Here is a 20,119-nt window from a genome sequence, read left to right on the forward strand (position 1 = left end):
GTGGAACGCTGGCCAGTCAAAAACTCATATGTTCAAAAAATGCATATTACGGAGATGAGAATGTTGAGTTGGATATGTGGTCATACTAGAAGCAAAAAGATAAAAATGAGGTTATCCGAAGAATGTAGGAGTGGTCTTTGTGGCGGACAAAATGAGAGAAGTGAGACTGAGATAGTTTGAGCATATGTAGAGAAGGTGTGAGCGGGTGGTTGTAGAGGGTACGTGTAGGAGTAGAGGTAGGTCAAAAAGGTAATAGGAAGAGGTGATTAGACAAGACATGCCACAACTTCATATAATTGAGGATGTGACTCTAGAGAGGAAGGAGTGGAGGTTGCGTATTAGGGTAAAAGGTTAGTAGAGTGGGGTGTTGTCTTACCTTCCGTAGGTTTAGGCTTGCTAGTGTTGTCGTAGTACTAGTAGTATCCTTGTAACGCTTGCCATGTGTTGTTTATTTTTTGTTTCGATTATCATATTCTTTATTGTTGTTATTGTTTTTTTCTTGTAGATTTTACATTGCTTTTCTTATTAACAACTATGCTTTCTTTATTGTTTTCTTCTTTTTTTACTTGGATTTAATGCACTGGAGCTGAGGGTCTGTCGAAAACAGTCTCTCTACCTCCACGAGGTATGGTAAGATCTGCATACACTCTATCCTCCTTAGAACCAACTTAGTGGAATTTCACTGAATATGTTGTTGTTGTTGCTAAGCTAAGATTAAACAAAAAAATTGCAAATAAAAGTGCGAATGGTATAACCAGTCCATAAATTGTTAAAGCTTTCATAAAAACAAGACTAAGCAATAACGTACCTCGTATTTTTTCTTCTACCTCAGACTGTCTCGCAATACCCTTCTACAACTTGATATGTAACACTCTCTTGACCAACTCCAAGTTCAATAAAAGCAAGTCCTATATATATATATATATATATATATATATATATATGAGGTACATCCCTTTACTACATAAACCATCGAGTAAAATTCGCAAGTAATCACTTTTCATAATTAAAAATAGACTCGGAGTTTAAACTACTAGAAGAGAAACTCTAGAATACTGATAAGAACTTTCACTTATGGAAGTAAATATTTCATGATTGTAACTATTTTTCAAAGATATATGGCCAAGAAGTGACCATGTGAAGAGCTCTTGGATTGTATTGAGGGTATTCGTTGTGTAAAACAATTTAGACTTTATATGCATTACAATTTTTCAGCTAAGGGAGTCCAGGTGAATTTTCTGTACCTCTTAATTAGATATTTCAAGTTCAATTCTTAGAACTTATAATAAAACTTCTTTATATAAATTAGAATTATCCAAACACAAACAGAAATTTAGACGTCAAATAAGAAACTAACGAAAAAAAATTCTCATAACTTCAATCTAAAGTACTGTTTTCTGGATATTAAATTAATCTAATCCCTTAATACATTATTTAGAATGAGTAGCCACTACGAACACGTTAGTATAGTAATAACAAAGAATTTGGAGTGGCAAAAGAGTCTGCTTAAAAAAAAAGGTCGGTTTCAAAATCTAGAAAATGATCAAATTTGTCAAACCGACCTTTATCTTTTCTTTAGGTCCAAAATACACCTTTTTCCAAAAATATTCTATGAAGAATTGACAACTCATTTACGTGAAAAATAAAAATAAAAATAAAATAGTGACCCTTTGAGTCCTTGATTAGGCAATTTAGTCATCCCTTCTATTCATAGTCAACCCTTTTCTGTTTTTAGAAATTCGATAAATAATATTTTTTTTAAAAAATTTATATATTTAATTTGATTTGACATGAAATTAAAAAAAATAAAAAAGATTATTAATTTTATAATTTTAAACTAAAAAAATATATAATATATTAAAATATTTTTTAAATCTTATGAATTTAAATATGTCATGATATGAGATGTTAAAATTTAAAAATTGCTAAATATAAAATAACATTCTTTTTGAAGTAGGGAAATAAGATACATAAACGGAAATAGAGAATTAGGTTCATTTATAATAAATTCTTTTAGAAAAAACAGGGAAATGTTTAATTAGATTGATGTATTGATCTCAAATCTTCTCTTTGAGTCAGTGTCAAAGTCTCAAAGATGTAATTAAATAAAGGAAAAGGCCCTCATATACCTTCAACTTAATCATTTAGATTTAATATACCTAAATTATAAAAGCGATTCATATATTTCTGAACTTTAACATGACTCATATATAACCCATTGTTATAAAAATAGCTTACATATACCTCCATCATTACAAAAATGGCTCATATATACACTTTTCATCTTATAAAAGTGAAAAAATTAATTTTTTTTATAATTTTTAATTTTAAAAAAAATCATGCAAGGGGATAAATTTTTTTGAGAAAGTTAAAAATAAATAAAAAATACACCCATAAATGAATTTCTTTTTCTATCTAAGTTTAGGGTTATATTTAATTTTTTTTCATATGAATTATTTTTGACTTCTTCGATTATCATTATTTGAGTTTCTTATTCTTATTTCATTTTTTTTTTCATTCTTTGATGTAAAAATAAGAGAAATAAAAAGAAAGAAGTGTGAATGGAAAAGGAGAAAAAAAGTAAGAAAAAAATTTAAATTATTTTTTTTGCAGCTCTATTGTAATTTAATTTTTATATCTGTAAAAAAAATTGGGGCATGTATAATAAATTTTACAAGAAAAGTAGTTAAAAATAAATTTGACCATCAAAATAATAAATCTAAATTAGTCGTTGAAATTAAATTGTCATAAAAAAAATTATGTGTGAGAAGGATTAAATATACCCCTATATGAATTATTATTTTAATAAAAAACTTTAAATAATAAATTTAAAATTAATGTTTTTCCCTTCCGTTAAAGAAAAAGAGTATATATGAGTCATTTGTATAATAGTAACGATATATATATGTCACTTTGATCATAACGAGAGAGATATCAACTTTAAATGATAAAGATGAGAAATATATCAAACCCTTTTCTTTAAATAAACAAAATGTATCTATATAATAACTTCTTTTTTAGATGAAGATGTTACTAGAAAAATGCACTTGTCCCTCTTCTAGTAATGTAAGATCACGAATTATATCACGAAATTAACTTATCATAAGGACCCTTCAATCATCACCAAAGGAAGAGCTCTTAAACAGTAGATTTTGCGCCATGTAAATCTGAATCAATCAACACTTTTTAAAATGAATATCAAACTCCGAATAGAAAGCAAGAAAACGTTACAGAAAGATTTAGAAAAAAAAGAAAAGACAGAGTGATTTTATAAGATTTTGATGTCTAAGTATTTTTTGTTCTTTCTATTTCTTGATGAATCATGATGTCAATTTCAACAAAAAATACAGCTATGAAATAAGTAAATTATTACGATAAGAGGGGACCATATCTTGATAAGTGAAAATTTTATCCACTACATATTACATGTTTGATTAAATTCTTTGTAAAATATTTGCTATATATAACTTGAATAAAACGGTCCTTTCCAATATGGAAAGTACATTATTTTGAACATTAAAGGACTACGAAAATTTGTTATGTGCCCATCGGAAAGTAATACAGTCAAGAGTCCTTCCGATAACGATGTTTGTTCGAATATTTTTTTTTATTGATATAGCAATATGCTATTATAGAAAATATATACTATAATATAGTATAAAAAATTAGTTAAAAGTCATAATTATTGCACCACAAGTTATAAAAGATATCATAACATGTTTAATAGCACAAGTTCACTATAAAAAAATTGTAATGAAATAGTTAGAATTCTTTCATCATTAATGAAAGATCTCAAGTTCAAATTTTTAGTTAGGTATAAAAAACTTCAAGGAAGAAAGCATTTCGCCCTCTTAATTAGTATAACCAGTGGGAATCCTTATTATTGGGCCAAAAAGTTTGGATATCAATTATTAATATACAGAAGAAAATAAAAAGAATACAAATTTTTAAAGTTTTTATTTTTTTAAAATTTTTTATGTCCAGTTATAAATATCTTTAAGTTAAAAAAGCATAGCGTGCTAAAATTAATTTTTATATTTTATGATCTTAAATATAATATAATGAATATGTGAATGTATGGACATTGCCATCAAATTAGGTCACTTAATTCTTAAATTATTTTTTAAAATTTTATTTTTCATTAGGGTCCAATTACCGCATTAGTCCCCAACTAAATACAAACATAAAGAGAGTTGGTAAAAGCATGTAGCTAGGTGAAAGAATATTTAAGTATATAGCAATTTCATATTCATTAGCAAAGAAATTATGGATCTAATAGCTAGATGGACACGATAAGTCAATTAAGCGTAGCACTATATTAGGTAATTTATAATGTGACATTCTTTTTTGAAATATACTCAAAAGGATACTATATTCATATATAAATCCTTATATCATTACATTTCATCTAAAATTGAAAATATACCTAATCAAACTTATTTTTAATTTATATATCTCTAACACCCTATTCACCTCTTTGACTATTTAGAGAAAAATGAATCCTTCTAATAATGAAGATGCACCATATTTCAACTTAATTCAATATGAAATGATCTTTAAAATCACAGATTATAAATTCATAAACTTAGCCCTTCTTAGTTTACGCGAAACACACATAAATTAAAATAAAGAATATATAAACACATACAATAACCAAATTTTATAGTATGTGTTAATCATGATATCATAATTACATCATCATACTTTTAAGGATAATTATATATATATATATATATATATATATATATATATATATTATTTTTTTTATATTTTTATATTTTTTTTTTGGTGTTCAGATAATGGATGAAGTTGTCATTTTGATTAATACATGGACTCAGTCCCTAATACTTCCAAGACTCAACTTTCTCCAACAGTGGCCCCTCTTTAATTAATAACCCCACTTATTAATTAAGATATAACAGAAAAGTTAAATTATTTTTAATAAATCATTCATTTAGAACAATTCATGGTATGAATTAAATATAGTCAAGCTATTAAATCTTTAACACAAAAGGTTACACAGAAAACTAGTTATTCTTCATTGAAATTTCACTTTTTTTTGGACAGAATTTATAATTACCAACTATTTTATCACTAACAAAGTAAACATTAAGTTAAGATAAAAAGTGAAATCTTAGAATGTAACTCTGAGTTCAAATCTATTTACAACATCAATAATAATATATTTAATATTATTTCACAAGTGATTTTAAAAAAATAAGATGTATGCAAATCTTGACCTTATTTTATACATCAATAGGAAAGTTGTTTCCGTTAGAACAAAAAATAACAAAATAAAAAAGTTTGAACATGAGGTAGGATATGTGGAAATAATCAAAAGATACAAAAAAACAATAAAACCAAAAAGTTTTGAACATTAAGGTGGAATTATGAAAATAACCAAAAATATACAAAATGTACGGTTTTGGATTTGATTTTTGAGAGAGGAGTTAGGTCTGTATCACATGCAAAGACAGAGAAAAACGTTTTGGGCCACAAATGAAAAGATATGTGGGCCCATACCTACACGAGCCCTGTCTACAAAAGACCATTCAATGGAAAAAAATGTGGGCCCAATTAACTTTACGTCTTTAATGAAATGAAATTTTTGGGCCCATTGTGATAGCACCTTTTTTGTGTTTTTACACCACTCATGTCTTTTTTGGTCAATTATCCACAGTAGAAGAATTGGTCTTCAAAAATATTTATTTTTTTAATATTCTATGCACAAAATGAAATGAGTTAAATGAAGTAATATGATGAGGAAGGATTATATAATTGATCTTGATTTATTTTGAATTGAGATGGTGTAACTATTATCGTTATATAAGTTCTATGTGATTATATGGAAAATATATGTAAACTTTACCTAAATCCCATAATGGAAAAGTCTAATTACTATACATCCCTCATTGTATCAAAATTATTCGATATCCCCTTTTTTTTCAACTTTTCTGATACATTAGTTTTGTATCTGATACATCAATTATCTAATGAGTAATTAATGAAGATCATCTATTTATGGATAATATCTTAATATAAGGGATGATTGGTTCTTTAAATCAATTATTAATCTAATTAATGGTATTAATTTGGTTAAAAAAATAACGGTTGTGAAGTTGAAGATTCAAGCCAAAAAAACAGAGCATAAATTCAAACCAACTTCGATTTCAATTTTTTTTCAGTTTTGGTGATACATAAGTTATGTATCTGATACATCAATTGTTAAAAAAATCAATTGTTATGTCCATGAAGATTCAAGCCAAAAAACAGAGCGTCGTCTCGAATGGAAAAAACAGAGCATCAATTCATACCGAATTTGATTTCAGTTATTTTTTCACTTTTGCTGATACATAAGTTATGTATCTGATACATAACTTTAGCTATAGAATAGTTAATGCACATCAGCTATTTATGGATAAAAGATTGGCTCTTTATATCAATTACTGATCTATTAAAGAAGGCGACAATTATGTACGTGAATTTTAAAAATTAATGTATCGAAATCATTAAATATTGAGAAATGAGAATCTGATACATGTGCATGATGTATCATAATAAATAAAACTTGATTCATGTATCAGAATTCACAAAATGTGACACTTATGAATATTATACTCGATACAAGTTTGATACAGTAGAAATATAAAACATAAACTTTAATTTTATATTCGATTTTGACACCAGAGAAAAACATAGTAAATCTGATGTATGGAAATATTAAAACATATTAAATCTGATACATTACAGTTTATGTATCAGATACATTAAAAGAATCAGAATCACCTAAAATGTTTACTATAAAAAAAAACTACTGGACATCAATCAGTTCTCCTTGGTTTGGAGAGATGTCTCTCCTAGTTTTTTTTGGGATCGTCGTTATCGCTAACATAACCATCAATGGCCTTCTGACAACAATATCTCCACCTATTGATGATTCAAAATCATCAAGAAAATTAGCCCTATATGCCGTTCCGAATCTCAATGGGTGGGACGTGATCTTCTTGATGACGTATTTCATTCCCTGCATTGACATGAAAATGGTTAAATACAACTTGAACTTTATACATAAATACGATGTATCATATGCATTAAAATATCTGATGCATGAGATGAGAATCTGATACATACAGAAAATGTATCAAAAACAATTATATATTATATTCTGATACATAAATATAGAAGTATCAGAATCATTAAAACTTGAAACATCAAAAAATAACACTTACACATGATGTATCAGAAATAGTAAATCTCCAAAAAATTGCATTTGAAAAAAACATTATGTATCTGATACATAAATGTATATGTATCAGAATCATTAAAACTTGAAAATAACAAATACTGAGACTTAAAGATGATGTATCAGAAATAATAATTTTCTCAAAAAATTGCATATGAAACAGACATTATGTATCTGATACATAAATGTAGATGTATCAGAATCATTAAACTTGAAATAATAGAAACTGAGACTTAAACATAATGTATCAGAAATAGTAAATCTCAAATAATTGCATTTGAAAAAAACATTATGTATCTGATACATAAATGATATGTATCAGCTTCGTTAAAACTTGAAACAACATAAAATGACACTTAAACATGATGTATCAGAAATAGAAAATCTCCAAAAAAAATACATTTGAAAAAGACATTATGTATCTGATACATAAATGTATGTATCAGAATCATTAAAAATTAAAACAACAGAAACTGACACTTAAACATGATGTATCAGAAATAGAAAATCTCCAAAAAAATACATTTGAAAAAGACATTATGTATTTGATACATAAATGTATATGTATCAGAATCATTAAAAATTAAAACAACAGAAACTGACACTTAAACATGATGTATCAAAAATATAAAATCTCCAAAAAAAATTCCTTTTAAAAATACATTATGAATCTGATACATAAATGATATATATCAGAATCATTAAAACCTTCACAAAATTTTCATTCTAAAACAAAAAACTTAATTGACCACATACCTTTGGGAGATTAGGGCGTGTTGTAACCCCTTCAATCTTGTTGTCTATTTCTTTGGGTGCATGTTTAACTGTAGCTTTCGACTTCAATTTCTCACGTAGCTTATTCATCACTGTTGGATCGTTACGATGTTTGGATCTAACTTCGTCGTAACCTTCCCAAGACGAATCAGAACCAGGAGAAACAAGAATTCGTTGATTTTTAGTGGACTGTTTGAGACCATGAACGGATTCCATTGAAGGTATGAGAAACAAAAACAGAAAGATTTACAGAAGAAAACAAATGATAAAATTTAGAAGATTTTTCAAAGATTTTCAGAAGAAATCAAAATATACAAATTTTAGGAGAAATCAGATTGAATGAGGATGAAGTAAAATTTCATATAAGGAAAGATTGAAATATACCTTATTTGGAACCTTGAAATTGATTAACAGTTGAAGAGTAACAAATTAACTAGAGCAAATTAGGGCAAGAATAAAGGAATAGGCGGATGTATCAGAGAGGTATAGAGAGAGAAAGGAAAAAGAGGGAATTTGGAAATTTTTTGGTGTATATGGGAATAAAAGTAAATATATTAGGGGAATATGTGTAAAAGGGTAATTTTACCAAAATATATACAATCATTAGTTAAAAAATAACAATAAGTAACTATGAATTTCATAATTTGGAATAAAGGGTATATAACCTGTTATAATAGTTAAATTACAATGATAATATATATATATATATATATATATATAAAACTTTTACACTAATAGTGTATTACATCATGAGTGGATCTATAGTATAACATGTGAGTTCACATAAATTCAGCATGTATTTTATATATGTTAAGAGAACCACTAAGCAATTATAAATATTTGACTCTTAACCTAATCATTCTTGTTATTTGAGTTTAGGGTCTTTTGGAATAATCTCTTTACCTTTACAAGATAAGATTATAACTGTCTGCAAAACACTCTAACCATAATTCACTCATAAAATTATACTAAATATGTTATTATTGTTGTTGAACCCAATCATTGTTGAATATCAACTTAAAATCACTATTAAAAAACTTAAACTTCAAATCTTAAATGCTAGGTCCTGGGTTCGAGTCACACTGGAGGGGAAGTGTGGAAACACTATTAATCCTCCAAAATGGGGGGTAAAAAAAAAAACTTCAAATCTTAAATGCACCTCTAATTACATAACATTATTCCAATCTCATTCTGTCTAAATTCTGAGTTCACCTCAATTTGTGTACATATTTCTAATTTCTTATTTATATGGAGTGTTAAATCAACATGGCTCAAGAACCTTTCATGAAAACGGATGTTTGCTATTATTGACTTTTCTTTGTAATAGAGTTATAATGTGCAATTTTTCCTTGTTGGATACGTGCAAAATGAGACAATATCCAAATTTGGTAGAATTTTGAAATATTGGGTGTGTATGTCTCAACTTTTTTACGTTATTTAGCTTAATTATTACCATAATGTCGCTTGTTTTCGTCCCCACTTGAGAATTTTCTCGTTTCACATATACATACTAGTGTATAGTATGATAAATGCATTCCCTCTATCCTCAACTAGAGAGGTACATAATCTCAAAATATGGTAAAATATTATTATTTTTATGATGTCAAGTTATTGATTAAGATCAATGTTTCAAAAGATTCTGTTGGGACTCGCCTTGAGGCAGAACTCTAGCAAAATGTCTCGAGACTCAAGTGTGGAACCTAGTTCTGTAAGACTTACGCCCTAAGCACCCAACTGTACGCCTTAAACACAACCATGACCCAACGCTCGGGGCTCGCCTAACAGATCTTACACAAATTATGTGTTAAAATTGTTTACCCTCATAATTCTTGAATAAATGAATAATACTTAATTTTTAATCTATAGAGATAAGAAGATTGAGAGTAACTCAAATAACAAGTTGTAGTATCACATCTTTACTATTTGATAACACTATGAAGGTGATTATATATTATGTAACACTTCTTTTAAAAATACGTAGCGAAATATTACTTTTTCTCTTATCATTGATCTTCATGATTTTGTCATATGTCTCAAAATTATCATATTTGAAAGTAATTTTATTTTTATTCATGATGGAATGTTGTTTTTAATATAATACTAGTAAGTTTTATTGATTATTTTCTTTTAAGGGAGTAAAATTGTATAGGATGATAAAAATTATTTTGAGAAATAATGATTCTTTTATTATTAGAAAGTTAAGATACTAGTTATTTATACTTGTATAGTCATGTTAGAAGTTTTATTTTCTATGAGTTTCCTTAATCATATTTATAATTATTTCAAACTATTGATGTATTTTTATAATTTTGTGTTATTATATTATTATACCATATTGTAAATTAAAAAAATTAAAGATCTATAGGACTTATGCCCCACGTCTCAAGACTTACGCCTCGCCCTATATACTAAATAAAACGTCTTCCTTCACGCCCCCGCCTTTTAAAACACTGATTAAGATTGATAACTAAATTCAATCTCTCAAACCATTTTTCACCTTGAATTAAGAAACCTATATGGAAGTTTTACTTTTTGTCTCAAATTTGGGTCCTCCGTTTAATGAGATACATATATCTAAACCAGTAGAATAAGTAAATTTCAGTGACCAAACCATTATATCTGTATAAGCAGATTTCTCCTGCCAGACAAGAGGAGATGTAAAGAAGAAAGAAGCTCAACTGTTTAAAACTCCTCTTTTGTGTCATTCATTATTCATTACTGACTATTCTGCCATAGTAAATTAAATACTACATAAAGTAGCTTTTTGTATCTCATCAATAAATAGGGGATTTAAACCAAAATAAATACTTCACCTGTTGAATTAAGGGTCCACACGGATAATCCTAGCCATTTGGCAAAGTCAAATAGTCAAACCATACCAGTTGTTATTTGTGAATGTGATTTCTTCTAAAGCTTATTTTTCAAACTCTTCACTCAATTTACAGCCTGTTTATGGGGTACACATTTTTCTCTTGATATCTCTTTTCTTTCTTGTAAACATTGTCTTCAATGCAAAGCATATTTGTGTATTTGATTAATATTAGTCAAGCTATGGTAAAATAATATGTATTTTTACTTTAATATGTAATTCATAAAATTGAATTATTTGATTCAGTGTTATAATAATAACATAACTAATACAAACCACAAGTGGGATTTCAAAAGGTTAAAATGTATGCAAATCTTAAAATAATTATTGTGAGATAGAAATATTGTTTTCGATCGACCCTCAGCATTCGATTAACAACAAGTAAAGATAAATCGAGTGTTGTCCTAGATTAATCATTACAGGGGCACTTGAGTCAACCGCCAACAAATAGGAGCAGAGTTAGGTAGGATTAAGGAGTTTCAACTTTCAGTTGTGTAAATAGAGGAAAAATGAGTTTTTTTTATTATACTATATCTGTTGAATCTCCTTTTATAAGGTTCAAATCCTAAGTATGACATTGTAGTATCTTCTTAAATCCCTTTATATAAATTTCTAAATCTATCACTGATCATCAATGCCAATCAACCTCTTGATCCCATCCAATTTTTGGGTTAATTTTCCCTTCTTACTATCAAAATGAACTTTTTATACCTTCAATGGTATTTAACCTGCTATAATACCTTTTACACAACCTGATTATGTTAGTATATTTTACACCTACATATAACTTATATTCTTTTAGGAGTAATTTCCCCAAATAGTCACCCATGTTTGGGAAATTACCTACCAATATCACTTTTCTTTGTTTTAGGATCATAATATCATCCATCTTTTTGTATTTTCCTCTAAATATACTTGACACAACAAATATAGTCCCGATACCGCGTCTTATCCGCTTTTCCCTTTTGCTGTCGGTCTAGATGAACGCTGAGAAGCACCCTCCACCCACTTCCATTTTTCCGTGTGCCCAAAAGTTTTTTCTTTCTATTCCCCTTTTTAACAATTTTAAACCATCCATATTTTATAACTAATAAAAATTTATTACTATTCCATATTGTTAAAAAAACAAGAATTTTATTGTTATTAAAATGTCATATATCATATTTTTAACTCAATTTACTTTTATTAAAAATAAAGTTGCATATGTATTTATCTATATTATCATATCAAGAGAATGATAAAAAAGAATTTTATTTTTACTTTTAGTATATTTTTACTTTTAGTATTAACTACTCATTCTAAATTATTCCCCCTTTTTAGTTATCTATTTTCCATTTTTGATAAGTAAGAATAAAATTCATTTCTATTATTCTCTTGATATGATAAAATAGATAAATACAAATGCAACTTTATTTTTAATATAATAAATAAATAAAAGTAAAATTTATGAAACATAACCGGAGTTAAAAATATGATATGACATTTAATAACAATAATTGTTTTTTACAATATGAAAATTTTTATTAGTTATAAAATATGGATGATTTAAAATAGTTAAAAAAATTGTTTAAAATAGAAATAATGTGACATGTCTTCCCATAAATAAAAGTAAAAATAATTTTTTTTTTTATTATTCTTTTGATATGATCAAATAGATAAATACAAATGTAATTTTACTTTTAATATAACAAATAAATAAAAATAAATTTATTAGAAGTAAACAGGGTTAAAAATATGATATGACATTTAATAAAAAAAGAATACTTTTTTTAAACAATATGAAAAAGTAAATTTTTTTATTAGTTATAAAATATGGATGGTTTAAAATAGTTAAAAAAGGAAATAGAAAGAAAAATGTATTTATTGTGCCAAGTATATTTGAAAAAAAAATATGAAAAAACGAGTGATATTATGATCCTAAAATAAAGAAAAGTAATATTAATAAGTAATTTTCCATGAGTGACTGTTCAGGGAAATTACTCTTCTTTTAGTTATTGCATGTGTAATTTAGAGATTGTCAAAAGAGCTAAAAAGTGAAAAGGTAAATCATGAATGTTGGACTTTTGAAAACAAAAAGTTATTCTGCAGCTATAAATACAGCAAAGAGGATACCAAACTTTCATACACACCATAGATATCAAACACAAACATTTTTTCCCAAATCCCAACTGCCCCTAAATTTCCAATTCTTTTGCTCATATAAGCCAATCATCAAGAACCAATTCTTCAACTTCAACTGACCCTCATATTTTCTTGGATCAGTGTATTATAAATCTCAAGAAAAGGGGCAATTTTTTAGTACCCTTTTTTCCTTTTTGTGTTTTCTCTTTTTCCTTCTCTCTTGGGAATTTTTTAATTTCTTGAGGAAATCAAGAAAATATGAGCAGAATTCAAGAAAACATGTCTTACACAAATGATGAGGATGCTCAAATTAGATCTTCTTTATCTCAAATCCTATTAACAAGTAGTACCAACACTTTAGACTCAATATTTTCTCATTGCCAAGAACCAAAAAATCAAATGACTACTACTAGTTCTGTTCTTGAACCACTAGGTTCTTCAGTCTACCTCAGACAAAAGGATTGGCTCCAAAAATTTTGGGAACAGAACAGAACAAATGTCACAATTCCAACAATTTCCACACAAACCCCACTTCATGAATCTTTATATTCAGAAAAAATTTGGGAACAGAATATAGCAAATGTCACAATTCCAACAACTTCCACACAAACCCCACTTCAAGATTCCTTATATTCACAAAGATATGTTAGTCCAAACAAGAAAAAGTTATATAGAGGAGTGAGACAGAGGTATTGGGGAAAATGGGTGGCTGAAATAAGACTTCCTCAGAAGAGAATGAGAGTTTGGCTAGGAACTTATGACAATGCTGAGGCTGCAGCTTATGCTTATGACAGAGCAGCCTATAAACTTCGCGGGGAATATGCACGATTGAACTTTCCAAATCTACGTGATCCGAGTGAGTTGGGATTTGGAGATAGTGAAAAGATGAATGCTTTGAAGAATTCTGTGGATGCAAAGATACAAGCTATATGCCAGAAGGTTAAAAAGGAGAGAGCTAAAAAGGGTGCAAAGAAAATTCTTGAAAGTGAGAAAAAAGTAGCAAAAAATATGGATTTCGATTCATCATCTTGTTCTTCTTCTTTGGTTGGTAGTGAAAGTTGGAGTCATAGTGATGTGATTTCACAAAGTAGTTCTGATGATGGATTCTTGAATAGTGAGAATTCACCTTACTCTGTTCTTGGTGACTGCCCCATGGAGAATGATAACTGCCATGTCACTAGCATCCCAAATCAATTCGAAAGGCCGATGCTGGAAATGGAGTTCGAAGGTTATTCCTTAGCAACAATGCCTTCTTTTGATCCAGAGTTGATATGGGCAGTCCTGGCCAACTAGAAGTCATTCCGACTTACAAAGGCGGATTCAAAATTTTAAGTTGATGAATTCAGATTACAATCCCTTTTTGCTGAGCAAAAACTATTGAATTTTACCAAACCCGTAACTTCAGCTGTAGATCCACCCCTGCTTACCCTCCACATGACTTGAATTTTTGACCTATAGGTTAAAAGTGGTTCTGGAGTTATTTTTAGAATCTCTTCTTGAGATTTAGTAGAGACCATTTTTATTTTGAAGATGTGTAGTTATTTAGTTATATGATTTCTTTTGTTTAGTTTAACAAGTATCAGTCTCTTGTTTCTGACTTTTTATCTATGGGATGAACATAGATTTTATAAGATGGTCATTCCCATTTTTTGTATCAAATATGAAGGATTTCGCCTAATTCTAGTACTCATAAAGTTAGCATCTTTTAAACCATATTGTAGATTTCCTTATTATTAGCTTGGAGAGAAATGATCTTTCATAAAGAGAAAGTCATCATATCATCAATCAATCAATGATATTTTCCATCTCAAATTAGTTGAGGTAAGTTAAACACAACATTTGTATATATATATTATTCTATTCGGTAAAACATACTCACACGAGGATATTTAGTCCAAATTAATAGATACATAATATGTGTTCCAAATATATACTACTATCACTTAACCATGATTAAGTAATGCATATTTCACTCCATTAAGTCACTTAACCATGGTATATTGAATTAATTTGGTATAAACACATGGTCTGGATAAGTATTTATCATTTTATATTATGTTCGAGTCCCATTTCTCGATATGGATTTGACTGATATCCTCCAGACAGTAAAATGAAATTTTATGCCATCAGCGCAATTTAGCCTACTGTAAAAGGTTATTTGACTGATATCCTCCAGACAGTAAAATGAAATTTTATGCCATCAGCGCAATTTAACCTACTGTATAAAGTTATCTGCCTTCCTGCAGGTTACTAATTTTAGGAAAGATTGTTTTGCTGAAGGATGAAGTTTTTTTTTTTTTTTGAAATTGTGAAGGATGAAGATTTTCTTGGGAAATAAGTGTGATGAAGAACAATGCCACATCTTTTGAATTACCATATGGTGCATATTTCTGATGCAGAAAGCAATGTGAGAATTGAAAATGCAACATGTGAAAAAGCAGAGCTCTTTAACAAGTGTTGGTGGTCCCGTGTCTTGTTTTCATGGTCACCTACTCATTATCCTCTTCTTTTTGGAGATGCATAATTTTTGTTCTGAGAAGAAAAGACCTATCAGCTTCAAATACTAGGTGATTTTTCGTAACATCTCTTCAAGTCTGGGTTGATAGAATCTAAGTAGCTTGGACACTTCACAATTCCTGCGACACCCGTGTCAACACGACATGGGATGTGAATAAATAATTAAATTTTTAAATAACTTAATTATTTTATATATTTTAATATACATATATTGGTCGTATCCCGACACTCATATCCACAAACTAATCCATACCCCTAATCCTAAAATTTATGTGATCCATACCATATCTAATATCCATATACGAATTCGATCAACATAAGATACATACCCACGACTATGTTGGTGGAATGTAGCAAATATCCCGTGGTATTTCTCTGACTTATAGTGAAGAAATCCCCCCCCCCCCCCAAAAAAAAAAGGAAAAAGAATGAAAGAAATGGTCCCAATTCCGGTTGTGGAACAATGTGATCCACCAAGTGCTGAGTAGGTGATGGGGATGCCTCAGTATAAAGTTGTCTGACATATAATATAACAGCAACTCAAACACCTTTTTGGGGCATCCTTACTTCTTAGACTAGTCATTGTTTGATAATGTTACTCTCTGAATATGCCAATTATATGTCTAGTTTCATCTATACTACATGCACAAACGTTATCAACTTAACTAGCTCTTCGTGGCAGAAGTACATCCATAATATATACCGAAAAGAGCTGACAAACTTTAGAAAAAGGGGTACATGCTAAATGCTAACAACTATCACATCGGAGAACGAGAGAGAAGTAGCATGTTATTATACAGAAAGATAACACACAAGTTAACATGACAGACATGCATCTGGGCCAATGTGCCATAGCCCAAAGACAAATCCTTAAGTCCATTGGATCAACTGGGGCATATTTTTTACGACACTAACAATTTAAGAACTATCTTTGTAGATAAATGTGCCCAACCTTTATCCTTGTTGAAAGTCTTCTTGATGTTGTATAAAATACATAGCAAAACTACAAGGAAAATTTTGTGTATTGTACATTACTTAGATGTAATGGTTGCAAAATCTCCTCTCCTCGACTAAAAACTTGGTGAAATAAAAAGGAATAGAATAAGCAGTAGAAGGTACACTTAAAGATATTCACGAGGCATCATTTTCAGTATTTCTCAAACCACTTCTCAACCAAGAACAAATTTCGAGTTTCTGACAAAAAACTTTTTACTCTGAAAGACAACTTCCAAGACTGATAAAAAGAGGAGTTAAACGGATTGGACAATTAAGCATCTAACCTTCTCTAGATTGGTCTCTTGGACCTTGTGTTGGACTTCCAAAATGGACTGGTACACTCATATGGGCTATTTGCTAACTTTTAGCATTGTGTATAGCTGAGTAGTGGTATCCAAAACATCTATAAATTTTTGACGGTGAGTAGAGGTGGATCCAAGAATTAGGCTATATAAATTCAGTCTTTAAGATCCTTAACATTGAACCCAATATATTTTAAAAGTTATCAATTCTTTATTGCAATATTAATAAATTTTTACACATGAATTTATGTTTGAAAGAACTGGGTTCAGATGAACTGGTAACTTAACGTTGCATCCGTTCCTAATATGAACATAATTATTATCGTATATTAACTAGAGTCGTTGTAGGAACCAATATAGTTCAAATCTTAGTATCAATATTAAGGCTCTGTGGGGTTAAAAGGTGCAGACTGGGTTTTATACATGGTCTCAAGACTGCTACTTTCTCTGGGATTTGTCTCTCCAATATCAATCTTCATCGCACCCAAGACAGAGGCAGACCTACCCCTAGAGTAGCGAGGGTCACGTGCCCCCAATAACCTCAAAAAAATATACACATACATATGTATATATCATAAATATGAGGCCTATATTTTGATTGGCTGCATTGGTTGATACAGGGTGCACAAATGATCATTGTTCACAAAGCTAGTCATCAACTACAATTATCTATCTTACTTTATTCAAGTAGTTTAATCAAGTTTTCTAAGAATTAGACAGATCAAGGCACGGAAAGCAGACAAAATATATCCTTTAAAAGGATATCTCAATCGCCTCTTCTGCCCTACTTCGTTCATGCCAATCATTCTCTCCTATCCCAAGAGCAGATCAGGGCATGGCATTTGGTGCATCAACAAGTTCATTGCTTTCCTTGAGAGATTCCGATTCAATAGTAGGAGTTATTTAACTAATACCAGATATTGTAGCACACGGGAGAACAGGAAAGAAACAAAGGTGATCATTCTAATGGAATGTCAACCCAAGCATAATGATTACCGTTGGTATCCTAAGATTATGAATTTTATCCCAGTAAATTGATAAGCGACTTACAAGTTACGGGTTCGAGCCATGCAACATCACACCCCTTGGTGTGGCCGTTCTCCGACCCTCCTAATATGAGATGCTCTGCTAATATGAGATGCTTTGTACACAAGACAACCTTTTAAATTAAAAGTTATTCTGTATAAGCCAAGATTTACAAATGTCTAGTACAATCATATGGCAACATATTCCAAAACGTATATGATATAGTATAGTGTAATAAATTACTACTATTATATTTCTATTACATCTCACATGGATGCAAATATTTTACAGCAACATCAAAACAAAGACGAATAGATACTTCTATAGTTCTTTTACACAACAACACAAAAGGCAAATATGAAGCATATCAGAGCAAAGATGCTTCAATCGAAGTACTGATGCAAGAACTTACGAATACCTCTCATGAATCCACCTTTCTTCTTTTCCCTCTTATGCCACTTATTCTCTTCCTTAGCTTTTTCTTCTTCTTCACCATTGTTATAATGAAAACGATTCCTCAATTTCATTTCATAGTGCTTCGCATAAAGCTTTGATCTTTCGTCAGCCACATCATTAACATGATGAGCATGGAATTGATTTTCATTTTTTGATTTAATTTCATCAAAATTACCTTGATTCTCGAGATTGATTTGCAACTTCGATATCATCCTCTGTTCGTGATCATTGTCTTCGTTATCGTCATGGTGATGGTGGTGGTGAGGTAATTGATCCTTCAATTTCATTCCCCCAAACTTCTCGCGATCGTATAGAAACTTCCAGATCTTCTTATCATTGTACTGGTGGCGGCGGAAACTGAACCGATCCGATGGAATCTGACGCACTCCAATACGATAGACAAACTTATCGAAGTCAATGTTTCTCTTAGAAGGCAGTATCATATCATTACCAAAAGGGATCTGACGCTGTGATCCCGGCTTCAGGTGGTGACATAGGCGGAACGGTAGACTAGAACGAAACCTGAATCGACGGTTGATCGGCCGGAATCTGACTAAGGTCAACGGCACTGAATGGACGGAACGAGTATCTTCGTGATCGGACTTACTAGGGATGTTAACATTAACCGCAGAATCATCCGATTCCGGTAGAGTATGAGGAAGTTCAGGGAGGATAACGTCATTTTCCGAAGGAAGTTTGAGGTGCGTGACGTCATTTTCCGGCTGAGTTAATGGAGTACGAGCAATTGAGAGGGTGAAGAAGAGGAAAAGGACAGCGACGGAGAGTTTCGCCATAGTGAAAAGTTAAAATTGTTTAATCAGGATAATTGAATTCGATATACATAGGGTGGGGTGACGGGCAGTTCGGGCAAGCGGAGTAGGGTAGAAAGAGAGGTTAATGGGGCAACGGGCAACTCGGTTACTACCAACACGTGGCTGGAACTGAAATCACCCGCTAATAATTAGTTTTAGTTAGAAATTTAATTTAAGTTTAATCCAATATATTCTACGTTATACCATTAAAATTGAAATTATTTTATTTCATAAAAAATTCAAGAATTATTATCTCACCACAAGTAAATTCACGTACCAAAGTAAAAGTAAGCATTTTAAATAAATTCTTTTGGAGAAAAAAAATGAAAATTATAAAATAAGAATTATATTGAGTTTCTCGAAATCTATTTAGTTTCAACTTTGCCACTTGGGCTCGTTCCAGTTCAAATCATGGGAAGAAATTGCTTTTGATAAGTAAGGCTTTTTCAAAATAAAATATAGAAAATTTATGCAAAATAAATTTAATTGTGAAATTATTTATCTAAATTTGAATCAATCTAAATTATTTATTTTTTAATAAATCTATGGCCCAAACTATTTATTCTCTTACCCACTTTCTCATTTCTTATTTCATGCATAACGTCAGTATTACTGCTATGAATTATTCCTTTGTGATACTCCATCGGTATATTAATACTATATCGGCATCATATAAGATTGATCTTAAGTCTCTGTAATACTTTATCGATATATTGATACCCTATCGGTATTATATAAGATTGCGTTTTTTTTAAGAAATAAAAATAAAACAATTAAAAAAAATTATTAAAATTACAATCTTATTTATTAAACTTTAAATTAGTAAAAAATATATTCTTTGTGATACTCCGTCGATATATTGATACTATATTGGTGTCATAAAGGGTTGAGCTTAATCCTCAGTGATACTCCGTTTGTATATTGATACCTTATCAGTATTATATAGGGTGGGTGCTGACATCAGCGCACAAATTTTAAAATAAATTTATGTCATTTTAAAATT

The 20,119-nt window shown here is 29.7% G+C and overlaps 3 protein-coding genes across 3 annotated transcripts; 1 reads left to right on the plus strand and 2 right to left on the minus strand.

The window, feature by feature from the left end:
- Window positions 1-6,811: 6,811 nt before the first annotated feature.
- LOC129889669 (uncharacterized) lies at window positions 6,812-8,264 on the minus strand. Its single transcript, XM_055965075.1, has 2 exons — window positions 8,000-8,264; window positions 6,812-7,024 (listed from the first exon to the last, which is right to left on the minus strand). Exons 1-2 carry the CDS (start codon window positions 8,231-8,233, stop codon window positions 6,812-6,814), a joined length of 447 nt encoding a protein of 148 aa, XP_055821050.1. The 5' UTR covers window positions 8,234-8,264.
- Window positions 8,265-13,004: 4,740 nt separating this feature from the next.
- LOC129890299 (ethylene-responsive transcription factor ERF061) lies at window positions 13,005-14,556 on the plus strand. Its single transcript, XM_055965871.1, has one exon. It carries the CDS (start codon window positions 13,266-13,268, stop codon window positions 14,298-14,300), a length of 1,035 nt encoding a protein of 344 aa, XP_055821846.1. The 5' UTR covers window positions 13,005-13,265; the 3' UTR covers window positions 14,301-14,556.
- Window positions 14,557-18,080: 3,524 nt separating this feature from the next.
- Window positions 18,081-19,125, minus strand: LOC129888663 (uncharacterized). The gene has a single exon (XM_055963615.1). It carries the CDS (start codon window positions 19,096-19,098, stop codon window positions 18,232-18,234), a length of 867 nt encoding a protein of 288 aa, XP_055819590.1. The 5' UTR covers window positions 19,099-19,125; the 3' UTR covers window positions 18,081-18,231.
- Window positions 19,126-20,119: the final 994 nt, after the last annotated feature.

This window comes from Solanum dulcamara, chromosome 5 (assembly GCF_947179165.1).
Source record: "Solanum dulcamara chromosome 5, daSolDulc1.2, whole genome shotgun sequence".
NCBI lineage: Eukaryota > Viridiplantae > Streptophyta > Magnoliopsida > Solanales > Solanaceae > Solanum > Solanum dulcamara.

Excerpts from the sequence above, each read along its gene's own strand:
- LOC129890299 (XM_055965871.1), top strand. The coding sequence starts at position 13,266 with ATGAGCAGAATTCAAGAAAACATGTCTTACACAAATGATGAGGATGCT.
- LOC129889669 (XM_055965075.1), bottom strand. The coding sequence starts at position 8,233 with ATGGAATCCGTTCATGGTCTCAAACAGTCCACTAAAAATCAACGAATT. Across the intron at positions 7,025-7,999 it reads CACGCCCTAATCTCCCAAAG|GGAATGAAATACGTCATCAA; the intron begins GTATGTGGTCAA and ends ATGTCAATGCAG.
- LOC129888663 (XM_055963615.1), bottom strand. The coding sequence starts at position 19,098 with ATGGCGAAACTCTCCGTCGCTGTCCTTTTCCTCTTCTTCACCCTCTCA.